Source organism: Coregonus lavaretus, assembly GCF_964263955.1.
Source record: "Coregonus lavaretus genome assembly, chromosome: 26".
Lineage (NCBI taxonomy): Eukaryota > Metazoa > Chordata > Actinopteri > Salmoniformes > Salmonidae > Coregonus > Coregonus lavaretus.
This window is the reverse complement of record NC_140013.1, coordinates 25,083,403-25,109,516: the sequence shown is the minus strand read 5'-3', so window position 1 is coordinate 25,109,516 and position 26,114 is coordinate 25,083,403. Positions and strand designations below refer to the sequence as shown.

Genomic DNA, 26,114 nt, shown 5'->3' with positions numbered 1-26,114 from the left:
TCGGTCTAGTACAATCGCGGCGGTGCAGGTGCTCTGTCTCTTCGAGAGAGGATGCAGACGGAAGGACCGGGGAGGGAAGGGATGAAGGGAATCGCCGAGAGGAAAGTGCATAGAATATGAATAAAAGGGCGTCGATAAGAGCGCGCGCTGTGCAAGGTCGAATATGACAGATTCGTTGAACGGGGCACTTTGCGTGGTAATAGCTGGTCGGCAATAGTACTATGATTTGGTATGTGGCCACTTTGATAGCAAGTGTATTCAGCACCAGAGGAACGGCCGCTCAAGGTGAGTTGAAGTGCAATATATTTTGTGCCGCCCATAATATATGATTTTGAGCGATTGCATGTGGGTTTGTTGCTGGCCTTTGCATAGCATGCTCATTCTATATTGGTAGATAAACGCAATAACTGTTTTTCATTTATATAAATGGCTGCATTTTCTCTAGTCAAGTGAAAGTTCTGCCTTGGTTAATTTGTATTTCTAAATATTTGAGGGAAAATATTAGCCTACTCCTTATCATGTAAGTTTCACGTAAATAGCCTAAAGAGGAAAAACTCATATATACATTGCATAATTCTGTGTAAAATAATTCCTCCATTATTTGAGCAGAAAAATACTACGAGCATATTACTCTCTCTACTGTAAGTACACATTGCTATGATCAGAGATAGTAGCCTGTACAGTCAGGAGCATGTGTTTCAGATGTGTCCAAATACCAAATGAAACACATTTTGTTCTGATATTTGCTTTAGAAGAAATTCTGTCATGATCAGTAGAGGTGTCAGCAGTCTCAAATGTGATAATTTTACAGAAAGGGGTGTGACTGCTTCACTAGTTTCCAGCATGGGAAAGTAACTCCCCACGAAATGCAGCAATATTGTCACATAACATTGGAACTTGTCTGTGCACGAATGTATTTATTTAATGTTATGGATTTTGTCTGTTTAAATTGCATTTCAGAGGGTATGTAACTGCTGTGTGTCAAATAACATTCGAACTTATCTGTGCATGAATGTATTTATTTAATGTTACTTTGTGTGTATTGTTGTGAATTGTTAGATATTACTGCACTGTTGGAGCTAGGAACACAAGCATTTCGTTACACCCGCAACAACATCTGCTAAATATGTGTATGGACCAATAACATTGGATTTGATTAGATTTTGTCTGTTTAAATTCCATTTCAAACGGTATGTAACTGCTGTGTGTGATGTGTCAGTAACTGACAGTTGTGACTGATGCAGTGCCCATTAGAGGTGTTTACCAAATGGTCTGGAGTGGAGCAAGGAACTGTTTCATATTTACAATATCAATTATGCAAGTTTGTTCACATTTTCATGAAAACACTGTGTTGACCCATGGACTGACTTAACCTTGCTCTTCCAATAGTGTCCAGATGGGGGAGTCCTTTCTCGAGTCGTCACATGATGATGACTGAGCTCAATGACCCCTCATCCTCTGTCTAAAGTTACTCTGCTTTCTGTCTCATTTGACAATTGAGGATTCGAATTGTTAAGTTTTATGATTTGTGAGGGCCAGGGGTTCGGCACAATATAAATAGTGTTTTCTATATGAAACATAATTAGATGTTAGTTAGTCAAAACATACGTTATTATTTCCTTTATTGCTGTGTCTTTGATCATTCATACCTGTCTTGGTCTCTCATGTAGCAGTCACATTCAGGGTTTCCAGTTCCAACCCTGAAATAGGTTTTACCTAGGTATTACCAGTGGGCTATACAATGTTGGTTTTTCTTTTTAATCCCACCATGCATGTTGGTTAGGGTTAGGATTTATTCTTGCATAAAAACTGTTTTAGAGAACTGTCAACCGCTGAAATGTGATTATACAAATCTGAAAACAACCTATGCAAATATTAGGTTAAACAGCATATGTGGAATCATATTAATACCATTGGTATACTTTCTAAGAATGTCTGCATCCTTTGCCTGTTGCTTTTGCTATCTCTGTGTTAGGCATGTTGGTAGATGAGATCAAATTTCAGGGTAGAGGGTAGTGTCCCTAGCAGGGTTGGGGTCAATTCCATTTCAAACCAATCAATTCAGAAAATTAATTCAGAAGCAAAAATCCTTGTTACAAACTATGGGCATTAATTAAATTGGAATTTATCTCCTGAATTGACTCGAGTTTAAATGGAAATGACCCAATTCCCAGTCCCTGGCGCTATGTGTTTCATCCTACTGTACCATTACTGCCTTCCTGTTCCCTGGGCGCCGATGACTTGGATGTCGATTAAGGCAGCCCCCCGCACCTCTCTGATTCAGAGGGGTTGGGTTAAATACGGAAGACACATTTCAGTTGAACACATTCAGTTGTACAACTGACTAGGAATCCCCTTTCCCTTTCCTTTTCCCTGCCTGAGAGAAGGATACAGTCCCACATCTACTCTCTTCTCTCTCTCTCTCTCTCACTCATTCATTCAATCGTTCTCTGATATCATTCACTCATCTATAGCGCCCATTCACCAACAGATCACTCACTTCAATCACTCACTCACTCACTCTACTCACTCACTCACTCATTCACTCACTCACTCACTCACTCACTCACTCACTCACTCACTCACTCACTCACCTACTCACTCACTCACTCACTCACTCACTCACTCACTCACTCACTCACTCACTCACTCACTCACTCACTCACTCACTCACTCATTCACTCACATTCACTCAGACATACAACCTATACCCTCACTCATTCACTATCAGGCATATGCTCTATTTACTCTCCCAATCATGGGAGTAAAGTTTGTAAACCCGTCCTAGAGAAAGCCCTGTGCTCGAGCTGTGGAAGGCAGACTGCTGCCAGCACAGCCCTGGGCATGTGCCAGCTCTTTCTGCTGCAACCACTCCTCTCGCCTCGGCCAGTACGCTTCCAGTGGAATCTCCATGCAAACAAAGCCTGGAGCATTCTGGGAATGCCAGTATGAGGATGGGCCTGGTTGAAGCCCCCAGTTCTCTCGCTGGTTGACTCCTCACACTTCTGACAGACTAGTGTAACCATACAAAACAAAGGCTGTCTCTCCCTCCGAGTTTGATGACAATTAATACAATGCTAGTACTGTATCTGCTACAGCAACTCACAGAAATGTACAGCAATCAGGAATTGATTCCTTATTCAATCACTCATAGTTTCTGGCTTTACTGTATGTGATGCTTAGTTCAGATTTGATGATCTGCAAGCCTATCTGCACCCAAGGAAGCAGTGCCAATCCTTGAAAAGTCTCACGAGAATCCTGAGGGTAGTAAAACCGCAAGCACCGCTCAGGCAGTCAAGAGGAAAATGGATTCCATCATTGAACAGGGAGGTTCCAAAGATTTAAATAGGGAAAAAATAACAGTCATATTATTCGGCTCAGCAGAATTGAAGAGATGCAATGTAGTGTTATTGACATAGTGAGTGAGACTGAGTGTGGCAGAGTGAGAGGGTAGAGAGAGAGACAGAAAGAGAGAGAGGGTAGAGAGAGAGAAAGAGAGGGTAGAGAGAGAAAGAGAGGATAGAGAGAGAGGGGGGGTAGAGACAGAGAGAGAGAGTAGAGACAGAGAGAGAGAAGGTAGAGAGAGAGAGAGAGGGTAGAGACAGAGGGAGAAGGAGGGTAGAGACAGAGAGAGAGAGGGGGAGAGACAGAGAGAGAGAGGGTAGAGAGACAGGATGTAGTAGTGTGAAGTATAGTGAGAGGAGAGGAGAGTGGTAGAGACAGAGCAGTCTGTGACTGACTGGGATGTTTCAGAGCTCTGAAAGTTGCATGGAATATATAGAGCAGACTCCATCACTCACACGTGTTCTTGAGGGTTGTGCAATTTCTTTGATTTATCGATGTTGAATGAACATTATTTTCAATAAACAGTAATTAGACAAGCCATATGAAAGCATGCTTCTTGATGCAATTCATTTACAACACTATCAGGTTATTATGGCTGACGAATCTACTACTTGTTTAAAAAAGGAAGGAAGTTGAGTCTGTGTGTGACTCGATCCGTGTTAGCATGGGGAAAATGTCAGTGACTTACAACTCCTGGGCAGGGCAGGCGGCTCCCTCCTTATATCCTATTTCCTGTAATGTGCACCTCTGGCAGTGCCCCAGAGTGTTGAACTGGCCTTTGGGCCTCTGGCACGCCTGGCCCGTTTCACACCCCCTGTCTGTGCCCAGTGCCCAGGCAGGAGCAGGTGTCAGCTCATTGTCGACTGAGGGCTGGGGCACGTCCTTAATTGGGCTGTGCTTGTCTGAGGGGGACGTGCAGCTACAGAGGGCCAGCAAGTGGAGGGGAGAGAGACTGACTAGTCTGGGCTGGCTCATAACACTGGCCTGTCAGGACAGAGATGTGTTTTAAAGGTATATGACACCCAGGTCTCTTGTCTGTCAGCTGAATGCCACTGGTGTTTCAGAGATAGTAGGCAGCTAGCCTGCGGTGGCCTGGCCTCTCGCCTGTGTTGTGTAGTAGTGGGCAGCCTGTGTAGGAGGTAGTGTTCATGAGGCTGCTTTTCATGTAGGAGAGTGTGCTGTGCTCACTAGCATATGTTGTGTATAGAAGGAAGGGCCACTAGCTGGCATTGAGTAGAAGGTAAAGTATAGGATTACTAATCTGCATCATATGTTCCCTGTCATGCAGGGTGATTTTTATCATAATGTAGAGAGAGAGGCTGCGATATACAGACAATGATTCCTGCTTAATGATCCAATGATCCAACCGGGATTTCGGTAAAACCAGGGAATTTTGTTGAAAGTTCCTGGAATTTTGCAACCCTATTCCTGCTTAGAAAGAGCATTTTCTTCCTCTGTTGTCATCACTTTTACTTATAGATGTTATCAGTACTGAGTTAGAGATTTTGGAGAGGTTGATAAGTAACCTACTTGACATACAGGTAACTGCCAAAATAATGGAAACACGCAGAGTAAATGAGGAATACAAAGTATATTGAAAGCAGGTGCTTCCACACAGGTGTGGTTCCTTAGTTAATTAAGCAATTAACATCCCATCATGCTTTGGGTCATGTAAAAAAATGCTGGGCAGGGCATTATTTTGGCTACCATGGCTATGCCCCCATAGGATGACAATGCCCCCATCCACAGGGCATGAGTGGTAACTGAATGGTTTGATGAGCATGAACACAATGTAAACCATATGCCATGGCCTTCTCAGTCAACAGATCTCAACCCAAGTGAACACCTATGGGAGATCCTGGAGCGGCGCCTGACAGAGTGTTTTCCAACACCGTCAACAAAACACCAAATTATGGAATTTCTCATGGAAGAATGATGTTCCAGACACTTGTAGAATCAATGCAAAGGTGCATTGAAGCTTTCCTGGCTCATGGTGGCCCAACACCCTATTAAAACACTTTATGTAGGTGTTTCCTTTATTTTGGCAGTTACCTGAATGTGCTTATTGTTAATCTTTGTCCATGTCTCCTTTCTGTGAAGAGTGGTTAAAGGTTCATTCATTTTTCAGTGATGTTAGACTTCTCCATTACTCAACTACAATACCACTCTCTGATGCCCAGGATCCTACATGATCAAATAGATAATGTTACAATTTATAAAGATCATGATTAAGTCTCTGCTCTCTCATTTGCTCTGTCACTGTCTGTCTTTCCTGCCTTCCTCCTCACCCTGCATCACTGTAATGGATTCCTCTCGATTGCAGACTGTGTTTCTTTTCATATGGCTTGTGTTTTTGTATTAGTGTCACAAATCCCGATTTCTGTCAGGAAGGCTATTAATAGGGCAGCTATTACAATGTTACAATTTTTTTAAATAAGTAGCTCAACAACGATAGGGTTGGCTTGTGTATTTGTATGTCACACTTTGATGTTAGGTTGTCAGTGTGTTCTGGGATGACCTGTATTTAACGGCAGTATTTTTACTGAGGCTAACTGTCTGGTATTACTACGCTGAATTTGGGTTTGACAGACTGCATGTGGCGCAAGTTGGTGTAACTGAGAGTGAGTCACACGGCTTCTGGTCAGTCTATGACGTTGGTTCGCTCGTATCATTGTCTCACGCTGGAATTAAGAAATATAGAAATATTAGGATGAGCAATGTCAGAGTCCGGAGTTTGGGGTCACTTAGAAATGTCCTTGTTTTTCATGAAAACATACATGAAATTAGTTTGAATAGGAAATATAGCAAAATGCATAGGAAATGTAGTCATTGACAAGGTTAGAAATAATGCTTTTTAATTTAAATAGTAATTGTGTCCTTCAAACTTTGCTTTCGTCAAAGAATCCTCCATTTGCGGCAATTACAGCCTTGCAGACCTTTGGCATTCTAGTTGTCAATTTGTTGAGGTAATCTGAAGAGATTTCACCCTATGCTTCCTGAAGCACCCTCCACAAGTTGGATTGGCTTGATGGGCACTTCTTACTTACCATACGGTCAAGCTGCTCCCACAACAGCACAATAGGGTTGAGATCCGGTGACTGTGCTGGCCACTCCATTATAGACAGAATACCAGCTGACTGCTTCTTCCCTAAATAGTTCTTACATAGTTTGGAGCTGTGCTTTGGGTCATTGTCCTGTTGTAGGAGGAAATTGGCTCCAATCAAGTGCCGTCCACAGGGTATGGCATGGCGTTGCAAAATGGAGTGATAGCCTTCCTTCTTCAAGATCCATTTTACCCTGTACAAATCTCCCACTTTACCACCACCAAAGCACCCCCAGACCATCACATTGCCTCCACCATGCTTGACAGATGGCATCAAGCACTCCTCCAGCATCTTTTCATTTGGTCTGCGTCTCACAAATGTTTTTCTTTGTGATCCGAACACCTCAAACTTTGATTTGTCTGTCCATAACACTTTTTTCCAATCTTCCTCTGTCCAGTGTCTGTGTTCTTTTGCCCATCTTAATATTTTATTTTTATTGGCCAGTCTTTTTCTTTGCAACTCTGCCTAGAAGGTCAGCATTCCAGAGTCGCCTCTTCACTGTTGACGTTGAGACTGGTGTTTTGCGGGTACTATTTAATGAAGCTGCCAGTTGAGGACCTGTGAGGCGTCTGTTTCTCAAACTAGACACTCTAATGTATTTGTCCTCTTGCTCAGTTGTGCACCGGGGCCTCCCACTCCTCTTTCTGTTCTGGTTAGAGCCAGTTTGCGCTGTTCTGTGAAGGGAGTAGTACACAGCGTTGTACGAGATCTTCAGTTTCTTGGCAATTTCTCGCATGGAATAGCCTTCATTTCTCAGAACAAGAATAGACTGACGAGTTTCAGAAGAAAGTTATTTGTTTCTGGCCATTTTGATTCTGTAATCGAACCCACAATTGTTGATGCTCCAGATACTCAACTAGTCTCAAGAAGGCCAGTTTTATGGCTTCTTTAATCAGCACAACAGTTTTCAGCTGTGCTAACATAATTGCAAAAGGGTGTTCTAATGATCAATTAGCCTTTTAAAATGATAAACTTGAATTAGCAAACACAACGTGCCATTGGAACACTGGACTGATGGTTGCTGATAATGGGCCTCTGTATGCCTATGTTGTCACGGACAGAAGAGGACCCAAGAGCGCAAGTTCAAATTCAGAGTTCTTTATTGAAGGTTTCAGGCGGGAAGAGGAGTGCCAGGGGTGTCAGGGGTTCCAGGGGTGCTTGGGGCTCTGGGGTTTTACAGGGTCCTGTGGGTACCTGTGCTCCGGGGGTCACCAAATGTCCGGGGGTGTCCAGTCCAAGTGCTTAGTGTGTGTGTTCCCCAGTGATGGAGCGGCGTATCGGGCTGAGGGTGGTGAAGCGTCTGGGCACGCTCATCTGGTGGTCGGAGACCGGAGGGGCTGAAGATCGGAGAGTAGTCGAGGTCCAGAAGGCAGGTCGGGATAGACGGGGCAGTAGAACAAGGAGGCAGTCAAGAAAGGATCGGTATCACAAACAGGAGTCAGAGCGCAGACAGGCAGGTTACTGGTCCGGGTTTGAAGACGATCTGACAGGGCTTGGCTGAAAAACAGGGCTTGATATACTGGGAGAGGTTAGTGGGGAAATGCAGTTCAGCTGGCAGAGTAATTAGAACAGAGTGAGGCAAGGTGAGGATGGTGAGTGGGAAATGCAGTGCAGCTGGCCAGGTAACAAGAGCAGAGCAGGGCGGAGCCAGGTGGAGCTCGTTAGGCAGAGTAGGGAGAGAGTGAGCAGAGTGGCAGAGAATTGAATGCAATTAATGTTGCTACCAGGGAGAGAGAGTGCTCATGACAGGACCCCCCCTCCAAGGGACGGCCCCAGAAGTCCCAAGAACAACATCATGCCGGGAGGGTGGAGGGGAGCAGGCGGCGGGTCAGAACTCCTCCGAGCGGTCCGAGTGAATCTCCTCATCCTCAGAAGGAGCTGGAGGGTCACGGTCGGGAGACAGGACAGGCACTGAGACAGGAGCAGGGTGGGCAGGACGGCTAGGAACCCCTCTTGGACGGCCCCTACGGATTGCAGGCTGATCAGGATGTAGTCGGTGGAAGTCAGTGATAAGGGTCCGGTCCACTATCCTCCTGGCCGGGATCCAGGTCCTCTCCTCTGGACCATATCCCTCCCAGTCAACGAGGTACTGGAGACCCCTACCCCTTCGCCTAGAGCGGAGCAGCCGCCGGACGGTGAAGACAGGACCGCCATCTACGAGGCGCGGAGGAGGTGGCGCCGGAGCTGCAGGGACCAGGGGACTTTCATGGACCGGCTTGACCTTGGAGACGTGGAAGGTGGGGTGGACCCGCATGGAAGCGGGCAACTGAAGTCGGACCGCCGTTGGACTGATGACTTTCTGCACAGGAAAAGGACCAATGAAGCGAGGGGCCAGCTTTCGTGATTCAACCCGCAGCGGCAGATCCCGGGCAGACAGCCAGACCTTCTGACCAACCCGGTAAGTAGGTGCTGGGGTCCTCCGTCGGTTGGCACCGACGGCGTAGCTGGTTCCAGACTTCAGGAGCACAGTGCGAGCCTGGGCCCAAGTGCGGCGGCAGCGGCGGGCATACGCAAGAGCAGACGGACAGGTGGCATCCGCCTCCTGGCTGGCAAACAGTGGAGGTTGATACCCGTAGACACACTGAAAGGGGGAGAGCCCGGTGGAGGAACTGGTGAGTGAATTATGGGCATATTCCACCCAGAGCAGGTGTTGAGCCCAGGCCCGGGGATTTTGGGAAGCCACACACCTCAGTGCCTTCTCCAGCTCCTGGTTCATGCGTTCAGTCTGGCCGTTTGACTGCGGGTGGAATCCAGACGATAGGCTGGCGGTGGCCCCAAGGAGATGACAGAACTCCTTCCAAAAGGTTGCTGAGAATTGCGGGCCCCGGTCTGACACTATATCCTGGGGTAGGCCATGGATACGAAACACATGTTCCAGGACCACCTGGGAGGTCTCTTTAGCAGAGGGTAGTTTGGGAAGGGGCACGAAGTGGGTCATCTTACTAAAGCGGTCAACAATGGTAAGGATGACTGTGTGTCCGTCAGAGGGCGGAAGGCCCGTAACAAAGTCCAGTGAAACGTGGGACCAGGGCCTCTTGGGTATGAGTAGGGGTTGCAGCAACCCAGCAGGAGGCTGGTTGGGGGTCTTGTTTCGGTTACAAGTGGGACAAGCTCGGATGAATTCTCGGACATCCCGTCTCATCCGCCGCCACCAGAACCGCTGGCGGACCAGATGAAGGGTGCGAGTGATGCCGGGATGACAGGCCAGACGGGATTCGTGCCCCCACTGAATCACAGGTGACCTGAGATTTGCTGGAACAAACAGACGGTTGGGGGCGCTGGTGCTTGGACCTGGCTGGTCCCGAAGAGCCTCCATGACCTGCTTCTCGATCTCCCAGGTGAGGGCCGCTACGACCAAGTGGCTGGGAAGAATGGGGGCTGTCATGGCGGTGGTCTCGTCCTTCTGAAACATCCGGGAAAGAGCATCAGGTTTGATGTTGCGAGATCCCGGGCGGTAGGAGAGCGTGAAATTGAAGCGCGTAAAGAACAGAGACCACCGCTGTTGACGGGAGTTCAGCCTCCTGGCTGTTTGGATATACTCCAGGTTCTTGTGGTCTGTCCACACTACGAATGGTTCCTTTGACCCCTCTAACCAGTGCCGCCATTCTTCAAGGGCGAGCTTGACAGCCAACAGCTCGCGGTTCCCAATGTCGTAGTTGCATTCGGCAGGGGTTAGCCGACGGGAGTAGAAGGCACAGGGGTGCATCTTGCCATCCTCAGCTGCTCTTTGAGAAAGCACTGCACCCACTCCCACGTCCGAAGCATCTACCTCCACCACAAACTGCCTTGCTGCATCTGGCATCTGGAGGATGGGAGCAGAAGTGAAACATGTCTTGAGGATATTGAAGGCCTTATCAGCAGCTGATGTCCATTGGTACGGTTGTTTAGTGCTGGTTAGCGCCGTGAGGGGTGCAGCCACTGTGCTATAGTTTCTGATGAATCTCCTATAAAAGTTGGCAAAGCCCAGGAACTGTTGCAACTTTTTCCGAGACTCAGGAACTGGCCAGGAAGTGACAGCCGACACCTTCGTGAGATCCATCTGAATGCTGCCCTCGGTCACCACATACCCCAGGAATGAAACGGTTTTGGCATGGAACTCGCACTTCTCTGCCTTCACGAAAAGAGAGTTCTCCAGCAGGCGGCGCAGGACCAACTGGACGTGGTGCGTGTGTTCTGACAGAGTCTTTGAGAATATTAAAATATCGTCAAGGTACACAAATACGAACGTATTTAGCATGTCCCTGAGGATATCATTCACTAGGGCTTGAAAAACTGCTGGGGCATTGGTGAGGCCGAAGGGCATGACGAGATATTCATAGTGGCCGGTTGGTGTGTTGAACGCTGTCTTCCATTCGTCTCCCTCCCTCATCCGCACCAGATGGTAGGCATTGCGAAGGTCCAGCTTTGTGAATACAGTGGCTCCCTGCAGCAGTTCGAAGGCAGACGAAAGTAAGGGCAGTGGGTAGCGATTCTTAACCGTGATGTCGTTCAGACCCCGGTAATCTATGCATGGACGAAGAGAACCGTCCTTCTTGCCGACAAAGAAGAATCCCGCTCCTGCGGGGGAAGATGACGGTCTAATTATCCCGGCGGCAAGAGAGTCATTAATGTAGTCCTCCATGGCCTTTCTTTCCGGGGCTGACAGTGAATACAGACGACCCTTGGGAGGTGCTGTGCCAGGCAGGAGATCAATCGCGCAGTCATAGGGTCTGTGTGGGGGTAGAGATGTCGCCTTGGATTTGTTGAACACCTCTTTCAGGCTGTGGTAACAGGCCGGAACATTGGATATGTCGGGGGTAGCGCTAGATCTTTCCCGGTGAACGGGCAGGGTGGCCCCCCTTAAACAGGTCTGGTGACAACTCCTTCCCCACTCACGGACTGTTCCTGTCTCCCAGTCGATGTGGGGGTTGTGCTGACGGAGCCACGGGTATCCAAGAATGAGTGGTTGGCCAGGTGAGTGTAGGAGGTGAAACTGGATGGACTCCTGGTGGTTTCCTGACAGCAGGATTGTCACAGGGGCGGAGATATGAGTGACAGTGCCAAGATGATGCCCATCCAGGGCTCGTGCAGGAATGGGTTGTGTCAGTTGATGATGGTTCACGCCCAGTTGCTGTGCAAGCTCAGGGTCCATGATGTTTGCTTCGGCTCCGGAATCCACAAGGGCGGCCAATGTATGAGTCTTGTCAGAAAGCTGAAGGCGGAGATGAAGCAGGGTCTTTCGGATGGAGGGAGACTGAAGGCTTGTTGAGCTCACCCGGATCTCCCCTACACCTGGTGAGCTGCGGCTTTTGCCGGACAAGTGGCGACACGGTGATTTTCGCCACCACAGTAGAGGCAAAGGTTGGAGCTTAGACGGCGCCGACGCTCCTCGGGAGTCAGAGAGGCACGGCCAATCTCCATGGGCTCAGGCTGATTGAGTTGGCTATGGGACTTGACAGGCAGGGGCTGGACAGAAGCGGTATCGACCCGAGTGCGGATGGCAGGTTGACTGAGACGGCCCTTCTCCCTCCTCCGGGTCTGTATACGGCGGTCAATGCGGACGGCAAGGTCAATGGCGGCATCAAGCGTTGAGGGCGGGTCATGGGAAACAAGCTCGTCTTTGATATAGTCCGCCAGGCTATGGAGGAAGGCTTGCACCAGTGCCTCTGGGTTAAACGAGCTTTGACTGGCCAGGGTACGAAAGTCAATGGAGAAGTCTGCCACTGTCCGATTGCCCTGACGGATGGTGAGCAGAGCTTGTGACGCTTCGGCTGTTGGCGAGCCTAGGTCAAAGACCTTTAACATCTCCTCCTCAAAGGCACTGAAGGAGGCACAGGCTGGGGTTTGCCGGTCGAATTCCGCCGTTCCCCACAACCGAGCTCGACCGGTGAGATGTGTGATGACATACCCCACCTTGGCTCCCTCTGTTGAGAAAGTCCTGGGCTGTAGTGCAAACTGGATTCGGCAGCTGCTCAAGAATGGTCTTACTTGCTTCTGGTTGCCATCAAAACGTTCCGGGTTCCCAATCTTTGGTTCAGGAGCGTGGGGATCTGGTGGCAGCACTGCCGGGCCTGCAGCATTGGGACCTCCAGCGGAGGGATGAAGGAGTGTCGGTGGTACAGGAACAGAAGGACCAGGGGGGGGTGCAGGTGGAGTAGCCGGGTTTGAGAGTAGTTGCAGGGCTTGGGCTAGCTGTTGTTGCTGCAGTTGGAACTGTTGTTGCTGCTGGTTGAATAGCTGGAGAAGGGAAGCGATGTCGCCAGCCATCCGATTTATGTCTCCCTCAGAGCGTTCCAGTCGCTGTAGGGCAGTCATCTCTGGCTCTTCTTCCATCGTGGTCAGGGAGTGCGCTGGGTCCATGATGGTCAGATCGTTCTGTCACGGACAGAAGAGGACCCAAGAGCGCAAGTTCAAATTCAGAGTTCTTTATTGAAGGTTTCAGGCGGGAAGAGGAGTGCCAGGGGTGTCAGGGGTTCCAGGGGTGCTTGGGGCTCTGGGGTTTTACAGGGTCCTGTGGGTACCTGTGCTCCGGGGGTCACCAAATGTCCGGGGGTGTCCAGTCCAAGTGCTTAGTGTGTGTGTTCCCCAGTGATGGAGCGGCGTATCGGGCTGAGGGTGGTGAAGCGTCTGGGCACGCTCATCTGGTGGTCGGAGACCGGAGGGGCTGAAGATCGGAGAGTAGTCGAGGTCCAGAAGGCAGGTCGGGATAGACGGGGCAGTAGAACAAGGAGGCAGTCAAGAAAGGATCGGTATCACAAACAGGAGTCAGAGCGCAGACAGGCAGGTTACTGGTCCGGGTTTGAAGACGATCTGACAGGGCTTGGCTGAAAAACAGGGCTTGATATACTGGGAGAGGTTAGTGGGGAAATGCAGTTCAGCTGGCAGAGTAATTAGAACAGAGTGAGGCAAGGTGAGGATGGTGAGTGGGAAATGCAGTGCAGCTGGCCAGGTAACAAGAGCAGAGCAGGGCGGAGCCAGGTGGAGCTCGTTAGGCAGAGTAGGGAGAGAGTGAGCAGAGTGGCAGAGAATTGAATGCAATTAATGTTGCTACCAGGGAGAGAGAGTGCTCATGACATATGTAGATATTCCATTAAAAATCAGCAGTTTCCAGCTACAATAGCCATTTACAACATGAACAATGTCTACACTGTATTTCTGATCAATTTGATGGTATTTTAATGGACAAAAAAATTGCTTTTCTTTCGAAAACAAGGACATTTCTAAGTGACCCCAAACTTTTGAACGGTAGTGTATATATATATATATATATATATATATATATATATATATATATACTACCAGTCAAAAGTTTGGACACACCTGCTCATTCAAGGGTTTTTCTTTATTTGTACTATTTTTTACATTGTAGAATAATAGGCAAGACATCAAAACTATGAAATAACCCAAATGGAATCATGTAATAAACAAATAAGTGTTAAACAAATCAAAATATATTTTATATTTGAGATTCTTCAAATAGCCACCCTTTGCCTTGATGACAGCTTTGCACACGCTTGGCATTCTCTCAACCAGCTTCATGAGGTAGTCAACTTGAATGCATTTCAATTAACAGGTGTGCCTTCTTAAAAGTTAATTTGTGGAATTTATTTCCGTCTTAATGCGTTTGAGCCAATCAGTTGTGTTGTGACAAGGTAGGGGGGGTATACAGGGTGCTCCTGAGTGGCGCAGTGGTCTAAGGCACTGCATCGCAGTGCTAACTGTGCCACTAGAGATCCTGGTTCGAATCCAGGCTCTGTCGCAGCCGGCCGCGACCGGGAGACTCATGGGCGGCACACAATTGGCCCAGCGTCGTCCAGGGTAGGGGAGGGAATGGCCGGCAGGGATGTAGCGCAGTTGATAGAGCATGGCGTTTGCAACGCCAGGGTTGTGGGTTCGATTCCCACGGGGGGCCAGTATAAAAAAATAAATAATAATAAAAAAAATAAAAAAAATAAAAAATGTATTCACCAACTGTAAGTCGCTCTGGATAAGAGCGTCTGCTAAATGACTAAAATGTAAATGTAAATGTAAGATAGCCCTATTTGGTAAAAGACGAAGTCCATATTATTGGAAGTCCATATTATTGCAAGAACAGCTCAAAAAAGCAAAGAGAAATGACAGTCCATCATTACTTTAAGACATGAAGGTCAGTCAATACGGAACATTTCAAGAACTTTGAACGTTTCTTCAAGTGCAGTCGCAAAAACCATCAAGCGCTATAATGAAACTGGCTCTCATGAGGACCATCACAGGAATGGAAGACCCAGAGTTACCTCTGCTGCAGAGGATAAGTTCATTAGAGTTACATGCCTCAGAAATTGCAGCCCAAATAAGTGCTTCACAGAGTTCAAGTAACAGACGCATCTCAACATCAACTGTTCAGAGGGGACTGTGTGAATCAGGCATTCATGGTCGAATTGCTGCAAAGAAACCACTACTAAAGGACACCAATAAGAAGAGACCTGTTTGGGCCAAGAAACACGAGCAATGGACATTAGACTGGTGGAAATGTGTCCTTTGGTCTGGAGTCCAAATTTAAGATTTTTGGTTCACGTCTTTGTGAGACGCGGTGTGGGTGAACCGATGATCTCTGCATGTGTAGTTCCCACCGTAAAGCATGGAGGAGGAGGTGTTATGGTGTGGGGGTACTTTGCTGGTGACACTGTCTGTGATTTATTTAGAATTCAAGGAACACTTAACCAGCATGGCTACCACAGCATTCTGCAGCAATATGCCATCCCATCTGGTTTGGGCTTAGTGGGACTATCATTTGTTTTTCAACAGGACAATGACCTAACACACCTTCAGGATGTGTAAGGGCTATTTTACCAAGAAGGAGAGTGATGGAGTGCTGCATCAGATGACCTGGCCTCCACAATCCCCCGACCTCAACCCAATTGAGATGGTTTGGGATGAGTCGGACAGCAGAGTGAAGGAAAAGCAGCCAACAAGTGCTAAGCATATGTGGGAACTCCTTCAAGACTGTTGGAAAAGCATTCCAGGTGAAGCTGGTTGAGAGAATGCCAAGATTGTGCAAAGCTGTCATAAATGCACAGGGTGGCTATTTGAAGAATCTCAAATATATTTAGATTTGTTTAACCCTTTTTTGGTTACTACATGATTCCATATGTGTTATTTCAAAGTTTTGATGTCTTCACTATTATTCTACAATGTAAAAATAGTAAAAATAAAGAAAAACCGTTGAATGAGTAGGTGTGTCCAAACTTTTGACTGGTACTGTATATATATAGTCCCCTGTAGCTCAGTTGGTAGAGCATGGCGCTTGCAACGCCAGGGTTGTGGGTTCGTTTCCCACGGGGGGCCAGTATGAAAATGTATGCACTCACTAACTGTAAGTCGCTCTGGATATGAGCGTCTGCTAAATGACTAAAATGTAAATATATATATATATATGTGTGTGTGTGTGTGATGGGATGTATAGGCATTATGGACAGTATGTGGATAGAATACGTAGTATATCTGAAGAATATGTGGATAGAATAGTATATGTACAGCAATAGTTGAATAGGATGGACTTACAGTATATTCATATGAAATGGGAAAAACCGTATGTAAACATTATTAGTGACCAGTGTTCCATTATTAAAGTGACCATGTCTATGTACATAGGGCAGCAGACTCTAAGGTGCAGGGATGAGTAACCGGGTGGTATCCGGCTAGTGACAGTGACTAAATTCAGGGCAGGGTGCTGTGTGGAGGCTAGCTAGTGATGGCTATTTAACAGTCTGATGGCCTTGAGATATAAGCTTTTTTTCAGTCTCTCGGTCCCAGCTTTGATGCAGCAGTACTTACCTCGCCTTCTAGATGATAGCGGGGTGAACAGGCCGTGGCTCGGGTGGCTGAGGTCGTTGATGATAATCTTGGCCTTCCTGTGACACTGGGTGCTGTAGATGTCCTGAAGGGCAGGCAGTGTGCCACCGGTGATGCGTTGGGCTGACCACACCACCCTCTGGAGAGCCCTGCGGTTGTGGACGGTGCAGTTGCCGTACCAGGCGGTGATACAGCCTGACAGGATGCTCTCAATGGTGCATCTGTAAAAGTTTGTGAGGGTCTTAAGGGCCAAGCCAAATTTCTTCAGCCTCACTGTCTGTGTGGGTGGACCATTTCAGTTTGTCAGTGATGTGTACGCCGAGGAACTTGAAGCTTTTCACCTTCTCCACTGCGGCCTGTTGATGTGAAAGGGGGTGTGCTCCGTCTGCTGTCTCCTGAAGTCCACGATCAGTAAATTGCAGTGGGTCTAGGGTGTCGGGTAAGGTGGAGGTGATATGATCCTTAACTAGCCTCTCAAAGCACTTCATGATGACAGAAGTGACTGCTACGGGGCAATAGTCATTTAGTTCAGTTACCTTCACTTTCTTGGGTACAGGAACAATGGTGGACATCTTGAAGCAAGTGGGGACAGCAGACTGGGATAGTGAGAGATTGAATATGTCCATAATCACTCCAGCCAGCTGGTGTGCGCATGCTCTGAGGACGCGGCTAGGGATGCCGTCTGGGCCGGTAGCCTTGCGAGGGTTAACACGCTTAAAGGTCTTACTCACGTCGGACACGGAGAATGAGAGCCCACAGCCCTTGGGAGTGGGTTGCGTCGGTGGCACTGTGTTATACTCAAAGCGGGCGAAGAAGGGGTTTAGCTTGTCTGGGAGCAAGACATCGGTGTCTGCGTCTTCCTTTATAATCCGGTATTGTCTGGAGTCCCTGCCACATACGTCTCGTGTCTGAGCCGTTGAATTGCATCATTAATTATATGTCATTAGTTATATGTAAGTGTCCATGTTAGCTATCCATGCTGTTTCTCTGTGTGCTGCCTACTGTGCAGTGCACTACGTACTCCTATCCATGTGCATTGCACCTCATTGCCACACACACACATACACACACACACACACACACACACACATTTATATTCACCTTTGCTCAATGCCTGATTTCATATATCTCTGCTCAACACACTATTACAGATTATCGTGAAATAGACACAAATGACTTATTTGAAATTAGTTTCAGACACACAAAAAAGTAAAACAACGTTTTTCTTCTTCATAGCGCATTCGTGTACAGTACCTAGGTTAGCTAGGTGACTAATGTTAGCGAGGCTAGGGTTTAAGGTTAGGATTAGGGGTTAAGGTTAGGGTCAGGGGTTAATTAAGGTTAGGGTTAGGTAACAAGTAGTTAAAGGATTAGCTAACATGCTAGCTAAATAGTTAAAGGGTTAGCTAACATGCTAGCTAAGTAGTTAAAGGGTTAGAGTTAGCTAACAAAAATAAAGTAGTAAGTAGTAGTATGTAGTTACAGTTGCTAAAATGCTAAAGTTGTCCATCATGGAATTCGAACACGCAACGTTTGGGTGGTAGACCTTCGCGTTATACGCCCACCCATACTCCCTAATCAAACCTCCCTCCTATCGTTTCTGTCTTAAGTAACCTACTGCCCTTATCTGTGATTAAAATGCACTGTATACCGAATCATGTGGTGAACACAAATGTTTTTCCCAAGTAATTGGTGTCTATTTCATGATAGTTTGTGATAGTGGGTTGTAGTGCTGTAGCACTGCCAGGATCCAAAGAACTTCTGTTCTCCAACCCCTCCCTTGTAATGTTATGATGGTAGATTTGTCACAGATTGAGTCAATGTCAGAAAGAGGATTTAGGCACCCTGAGGTGACATGAAAACCCCACAATGGCTCCAAATGTAGTACATTTATTATTTATATTTATTCAAATTGTATATGATCTCTTATCACATTGGCCTTCGATAATGTCAAAATATTTCACAGCTATTGTTCTAGCTGCATAATTACAGCCCAAATTGCCTGGCGAGTCCACACACACAAATCTGTGATCATTATTGCAAGTACAGTAAAGGGTACTTTTCATGCAAGTGCCATTATCGTCGCTGCGGCTCGAAAGGCTGGTTGAAATCTCCAGCGGATTTAACTCCTAACTGTCCCTGCTGTTCTTCTGTGAACATTCGGGTGCTGCTCTGGACATATGTTGATTGACTCAGAACAGATGTATTTTATTGATTAAGTGAGCTGCAACAGAAGGAGGCTGCTTGCAGTGAGTAACTGGCTCTAGTATTGGTAGTGAACCTGCCTATTTAACTGGTGCCAAATAATTTGGAATTATTCCCCTGCATTGTGCTCTGGGACATGAACTGCCTCTGATTTAGCTAATTTACCTGACAGATGCAGAGAGCAGCATAGTGTACTGGATAAAGTCATCCCTTCAGGAATTCGTTATGAGCAGGATCAGCACTACTGTTAGTTGTAGTTAGGAGTTAGGATACATTAACACATACAGTAGTTGCTGAATTAGATGTCTAAGAAGGTTGTTGTCTTAGTTACAATACTAAACTAATATAGGGCAGGCTATAATATATTGACTTGGGGTCTTTCTGTTAGATGTATTGGTGCCTCAGTGATGACACCTGGTCTTTGAGATAAACTCAGCCTGTGAAGAGGTAGTGGAGGTTAGAACAGGGAGGGCCTGTATCATGATTTGCACAGCTGGCATTTATGTCTTGTTGAGAGCGTAAATATGTTCCCTTGAAAAAGCTCCCATAAACCCTGCTGGGTCACTGTGTCTCCATTAAGGAAATGAAAACGCCGTTAATAGTGACCGGGCCTGTGCTGATCGTCCCCTTGTGATGATCTCATGAAGGGTTTGGGGAGTTATTAGCCAGGCAGTATATTATCCTGGGTCTTTATTGTAATTCCTCTATTCCTCTGCCCAGAACTTACTGCTCTCAGGGCAGGCTGACCAGGATACAAAAAGAATGTTAGGCAGAAACCGTGAGCTCCTGAAACCTGAACTGTCTGCAGGGAAACAATGGGTTTCAGCACTGCTGTGCCCCAAGCCCAGAGTACAGGCTCTATAATGTGACAGCACTCAAGCCAAACAATGTGGATAATATTTTATCCTCCTCAACTTGTGTGGATAGTACTTGGCCTGCTTGGTCCCTTACGGAAAAAAACACATGAATTTCACATGTGAACGCATGTGAAGGGTGATCACATGTAAAGTAACGTGATAACATGAAACTACACATGTGAAAACGTGATCACATGTGAAGTGTTCAATAAAAAAAATCCACATGTGAAATCATGTGTTTTTTCTGCAAGGGGTGGCCCACGTAGCTTAACCAGTGTTTGTAAAGTAGCCCACGTAGCTTAACCAGTGTTTGTAAAGTAGCCCACGTAGCTTAACCAGTGTTTGTAAAGTAGCTCACGTAGCTTAACCAGTGTTTGTAAAGTAGCCCACGTAATGTATCGCTTTTCTCTTGCTCATGGATTACAGTTGATGATCACCTTATAAGTAATCCATTTTTTTACATTTTAGTCATTTAGCAGACGCTCTTATCCAGAGCGACTTACAGTTAGTGAGTGCATACATTTTCATACATCCAAACTCTCTAGATGCCTCTTAATCTACTAGTGTGGAAGACACAAATGTGTTGAGTCCATAAAAATATTTTACATTGATAGAAGAGGGCACGATTTCAGGAAACTGAGCCTCTTGAAGTATTGAATTCTCTGATAAGTCTTCTACAGAAAAATACTTTGCTGTCATCACAGACTTACTCCAACTGAATAGATTCGTTTCCTGAAAATAGAGCCAGTCATTAGGCAGGTCCAACACACTGTAAAAGGGTGCTGTAAAAACTGAGAGGAGATAGGAGTAGTCTAAGATCGAAATATGGGGTGTGTAATGTATACTGCACAACTAATATGTTATGAAGGTGTTATAAATAAGGGTGTTAAGGCGTGTGTAAAGGTGAAGGCTAAATGTAATCGACTCAACAAGTTAGCAATGATTTCAATGGAGACTGAATTAGTTAATGCATGTGTAGATCTTCAAAGTCAGTTCAAAGTAAGATCTTAAGTGAGTGTGGTGTGAACTGACAGAGTGAAGGAGATTTAGTTTGTCCGGGTCAGGTCCTGCATGGCTCATGTGATTTTGTTATGCCGACAGAAGCAGAGTGGGGGGGGACAGCTTTCCACACAAGCGCATTAGGTCATGGGGTTTACGGACTGAGGAGCAGCGGCACCATATCTACCACCCTCCAGCCATCACCACTCAGTCCCCTCTACCATGTCTACCGCCCTCCAGCCATCACCACTCAGTCCCCTCTACCATGTCTACCGCCCTCCAGCCATCACCACTCAGTCCCCTCTACCATGTCTACCGCCCTCCAGCCATCACCACTCAGTCCCCTCTACCATGTCTACCGCCCTCCAGCCATCACCACTCAGTCCCCTCTACCATGTCTACCGCCCTCCAGCCATCACCACTCAGTCCCCTCTACCATGTCTACCGCCCTCCAGCCATCACCACTCAGTCCCCTCTACCATGTCTACCGCCCTCCAGCCATCACCACTCAGTCCCCTCTACCATGTCTACCGCCCTCCAGCCATCACCACTCAGTCCCCTCTACCATGTCTACCGCCCTCCAGCCATCACCACTCAGTCCCCTCTACCATGTCTACCGCCCTCCAGCCATCACCACTCAGTCCCCTCTACCATGTCTACCGCCCTCCAGCCATCACCACTCAGTCCCCTCTACCATGTCTACCGCCCTCCAGCCATCACCACTCAGTCCCCTCTACCATGTCTACCGCCCTCCAGCCATCACCACTCAGTCCCCTCTACCATGTCTACCGCCCTCCAGCCATCACCACTCAGTCCCCTCTACCATGTCTACCGCCCTCCAGCCATCACCACTCAGTCCCCTCTACCATGTCTACCGCCCTCCAGCCATCACCACTCAGTCCCCTCTACCATGTCTACCGCCCTCCAGCCATCACCACTCAGTCTCCTCTCACTCAGTCCTCTCTGTCACTGATGCATCAGATACTATTGATGCTACTGATGTTCTCCTTACATTTCCTGCATCTTATCACAGTGTGTGTCCGTTGCTGCTTTGTACAATTACCAGTTAGAATTTACACTGAAAGTGCCACATTTGTACTTTAATTAAGCATGATAAGTATATGCATATGTAGCTTTAGATTGCAATTATAGGTGCTCTTTACTCGTTCCCTTCCCTGTAAGTGGTCTCTTCGAGTCTAGCTTATAGGCTACTTAGCCTCAGTATATTTGATAATGCTTGTGTAGGCTGTGTTGCTGGTTTGTTTAGCTATGGCTTTAGGTCTTAGCTACAGGCTGTATTGTGGTCATGTGCAGGGCCCAGTGACTTGGCGTATGTGTTCCAGTGGGCTGGTCATTAACGCTAAGCCATGGCTTTTTACGCTTTCTTTTTTTGCACCGCTTACCAGAGAGACACAATGGCAGAGCAGATTCTAGGAGTAAGGCCCGTGACTGGCAGACCACGGCTCCACTTTAACAAAAAGTGTAATTTGATTAAATCTGCTCTGTTTCAGTCCAAAAGCTGTGCTGGCTAAATCAAATAAAGTGGATTAACTCTTCCACCGGATAAAGCAGATTAAACTGGTAAACACAATCACTGACTGATGCATAGGACCTTCAGGGGTGGAGCCTGTAATAGAGGTAAGAGGCATTATCACCGAAAGAAAAGGAATGGCAGAAAATATTTGTAGTTTTAAGTTGAGGGTGTTTAATTGGAAAGGAACAATGGCAACCGTAGCGCTTCCTATTTTACACAACACTGACAATGGTTTACACACTCAACACAAGGCATGAGTTCCATTACAGAAACCTACCTAGAGAATCATACTGCTACCTTTTCCCCATCCTGAGGCGTAGCCTTTCTTTGCCACTACTGTACTTGGATGCTGTACTTCCTGAAAACATTAGCAGCCATAATGCAAGTGATAGTGTTAATGAAAGCGCTAATGTCTCTTGATCCCTGAAGCGATGTTCCCCCCAGGGCGAGGGGAGGGAGGGCGGAGGGGCGGCCATGCTCAGTCTGTCGGATGGGATCCAGAGATCCGGGCTGGCTCATTGAGAGCAGAGCGGGGGAGGCACCTGGACAAAATCCATTCCTGGAGTGAGTGTTCTGCTGAGGCAGGTAGGCCGACCTTTCAGCCGTCCGATAGGTCAACCCTTGGCAGTGTGCCTGGACATCCGTGGCTAAACGCCAGCCCAGCCCTGGTAGCGCTCATAGTAAAGCTCTGATCAATAGAGCCGCCTGGGCCTGGCAACTCATTTACAATACTGTAGGTGACCTACGCCTCAGACAGAACTTGCTCTCACCAGGAGAGATGACGACACAGGAACTGTACAGAGCCAGACTGTCCTGTAGTAGAACCATGGAAGGACCTACTGGTGCCTATAAGGGCCGCCAACACTGTAGGCAGGGCTGCTCAATCTTACTTTTGACGAGCTACATGGCCTGTTTGTTCACTCACTGTAGCTATAATGGAAGTAGTGTTTTATAGGCACCAGTTTATATATTGGGCAACTAAGCAACAATGTCTTCTCTGCTTGGTCAGCACAGCTGTAGTGGTAGAGAACAGAACAGAACAGTACAGCACATGTACTGTACCGTTACGTCCCTCCTTCTCTAAGAGACGATCTGCTCTTTGGTTAAAAGACCCTCTCCCGTTATTCCCCCCAGGTGCCCACGGAGTGAGAGAGGAACCCCGGTTTGTGACGGCGCGCGCTGGAGAGAGTGTGATCCTGGGATGTGACGTGTCCCCTCCCCTGGACGGCCAGCAGCCCCCCTACGTGGTGGAGTGGTTCAAGTTCGGAGTGCCCATCCCCTTCTTCATCAGCTTCCGCTTCCACCCTCCTCATGTCGACCCAGAGTACACCGGTAAGAGCCTTCCACTCTCCTCATGTTGACCCATAGTACACCGGGTGTACTAGTGCGCGTTTGTCATGTCGCCTGGTTCCAATGCTATGGAATGACAGAAAAGAACGGAACAGAACAGAGGCAGTACTAACACACTGAAGCGCATTTCAGACCAGATTCAAGTGTATTGTGGGGACAGACGCCATTTTACAGTAGAGCTGTTTAATGGGAATATATCCTCTCTGTGTCTACATTGAGCTGAGTGTCTGGAGTGTCTGGAGTTCACCATGGCCCACTAGGCCAGAGTGGCCTGCTGCCTAACACATGCACGCACACAGACAAACACACACACACACACATACTGTATAAATTCTGCCTGGCTGGCTTTTCCCATGAATCCCCATTTCCCATTTCTCACCAAATAAATAATTTATCTGGGTGGAAGAGAGACTAAATGTACTATCATTGCCCGGCTAGACTGGCTAGTCCTACAAGGCAGTCAATGTACTGTATTCAGCCTATATTTATGGGTCTAAATGTATTCATGATGGAGATGAGAGGTTCTGGATTGTGTTTTACAGTAGCAGAGCTGGTATGTGGGGGTAAGCTAGCTTCTCATGCCTCTCTGTCTCTGTGTCTGTGAGCTTTACATCGACATAGCTGAATACTGCAGTCTATTTTGTAATTCCATTATGACCTTATGACAAGGGATTCTATCTTTGATGCTGTTAAATAATGGGGTTATGGTTCACATCGTACAGTGCCTTGCAAAAGTATTCATCGCCCTTGGCGTTTTTCCTATTTTGTTGCATTACAACCTGTAATTTAAATGGATTTTTATTTGGATTTCATGTAATGGACATACACAAAATAGTCCACATTGGTGAAGTGAAAATAAAAAAATAACTTATTTCAAAAAATTCTAAAAAATTAAATAACGGAAAAGTGGTGCGTGCATATGTATTATGCTATGAAGCCCCTAAATAAGATCTGGTGCAACCAATTACCTTCAGAAGTCACATAATTAGTAAAATAAAGTCCACCTGTGTGCAATCTAAGTGTCATATGATCTGTCACATGATCTGTCAGTATATATACACCTATTCTGAAAGTCCCCAGAGTCTGCAACACCACTAAGCAAGGGGCACCACCAAGCAAGCGGTACCATGAAGACGAAGGAGCTCTCCAAACAGGTCAGGGACAAAGTTGTGGAGAGGTACAGATCAGGGTTGGGTTATAAAAAAATATCAGAAACTTTGAACATCCCACGGAGCACCATTAAATCCATTATTAAAAAATTGAAAGAATATGGCACCACAACAAACCTGCCAAGAGAGGGCCGCCCACCAAAACTCACAGACCAGGCAAGGAGGGCATAAATCAGAGAGGCAACAAAGAGACCAACGATAACCCTGAAGGATACTGCAAAGCTCCACAGCGGAGATTGGAGTATCTGTCCATAGGACCACTTTAAGCCGTACACTCCACAGAGCTTTAAGCCATTGCTTAAAGAAAAAAACAAGCAAACAAGCAAACACGCCAAAAGCTATGTGGGAGACTCCCCAAACAAATGGAAGAAGGTAATCTGGTCAGATGAGACTAAAATTGAGCTTTTTGGCCATCAAGGAAAACGCTATGTCTGGCGCAAACCCAACGTCTCTCATCACCCCGAGAACACCATCCCCACAGTGAAGCATGGTGGAGGCAGCATCATGTTGTGGGGATGTTTTTCATCGGCAAGGACTGGGAAACTGGTCAGAATTGAAGGAATGATGGATGGCGCTAAATACAGGGAAATTCTTGATGGAAACCTGTTTCAGTCTTCCAGAGATTTGAGACTGGGACGGAGGTTCACCTTCCAGCAGGACAATGACCCTAACCATACTGCTAAAGCAACACTTGAGTGGTTTAAGGGGAAACATTTAAATGTCTTGCAATGGCCTAGTCAAAGCCCAGACCTCAATCCAATTTAGAATCTGTGGTATGACTTAAAGATTGCTGTACACCAGCGGAACCCATCCAACTTGAAGGAGCTGGAGCAGTTTTGCCTTGAAGAATGGGCAAAAATCCCAGTGACTAGATGTGCCAAGCTTATAGAGACATACCCCAAGAAACTTGCAGCTGCAAAAGGTGGCTCTACAAAGTGTTGACTTTGGGGGGGGTGAATAGTTATGCACGCTCAAGTTTTCCGTTTTTTTTGTCTTATTTCTTGTTTGTTTGTTTCACAATAAGAAATATTTTGCATCTTCAAAGTGGTAGGCATGTTGTGTAAATCAAATGATACAACCCCCCCCCAAAATCCATTTTAATTCCAGGTTGTAAGGCAACAAAATAGGAAAAATGCCAAGTGGGGTGAATACTTTCGCAAGCCACTGTATGTGTTGTTTTTATGTTGAAGTGGATTGTGGGTGGCAAACCTCTCTCTTGCAGGGAAAATACAGACTTTTACTGTTCGACTGAGTATTACCCTTCGGCAAGTGTCTTATTCAGTGCTTGACAGAAATTGTGTGCTCCTCCTCTAGTGTGTTAGCCAACTGCCCAAGGTGATATGCAAATCTAACATTTAAAATCAGCTATTTTTGCACCAACTCAAACAAAGAAACAATCAATAATTCAGATACTGTATGATATTTAGTTTGTGTATTTTTTGTCTAAGTTTTTTGGGGACAGGCTGGTCTTACATCTCCCAAACCCAATTCCCAGTCTCTCCTCCAATCAGAGCTAGGGAAAAGCCTGCAGAGGGATTATGGTCTTTAAAGAACTGAAAGTTTAGCTGCATTGCTCTCTTTAGCTCTATTCTCCTCTGCTCTCTCTATAGCTATTGCGGCAGTGCAATGGATCGAAGCCCATGTGTGTTCTGAACAAACCCAGAGAGCCATATTCACTGTAGACAGCAGTAGTGTTAGATGACAGTATGTGTGAATGCCCTGGAAGGGCTGGTCTTGATGT

General features: G+C 46.8%; 1 protein-coding gene across 1 annotated transcript in view; it reads left to right on the top strand.

The window, feature by feature from the left end:
• Positions 1–221: 221 nt before the first annotated feature.
• Positions 222–26,114, top strand: part of LOC311101732 (protein turtle homolog B-like) — a gene marked incomplete at both ends in the record, with an annotated part of 74,596 nt that continues 48,703 nt past the window's right edge. The window contains 2 exons of the mRNA XM_084142902.1: positions 222–285; positions 22,989–23,186. Of these exons, the coding sequence (XP_083999028.1) occupies positions 222–285; positions 22,989–23,186 (262 nt within the window). The remainder of the gene's footprint in view (positions 286–22,988; positions 23,187–26,114) is intronic.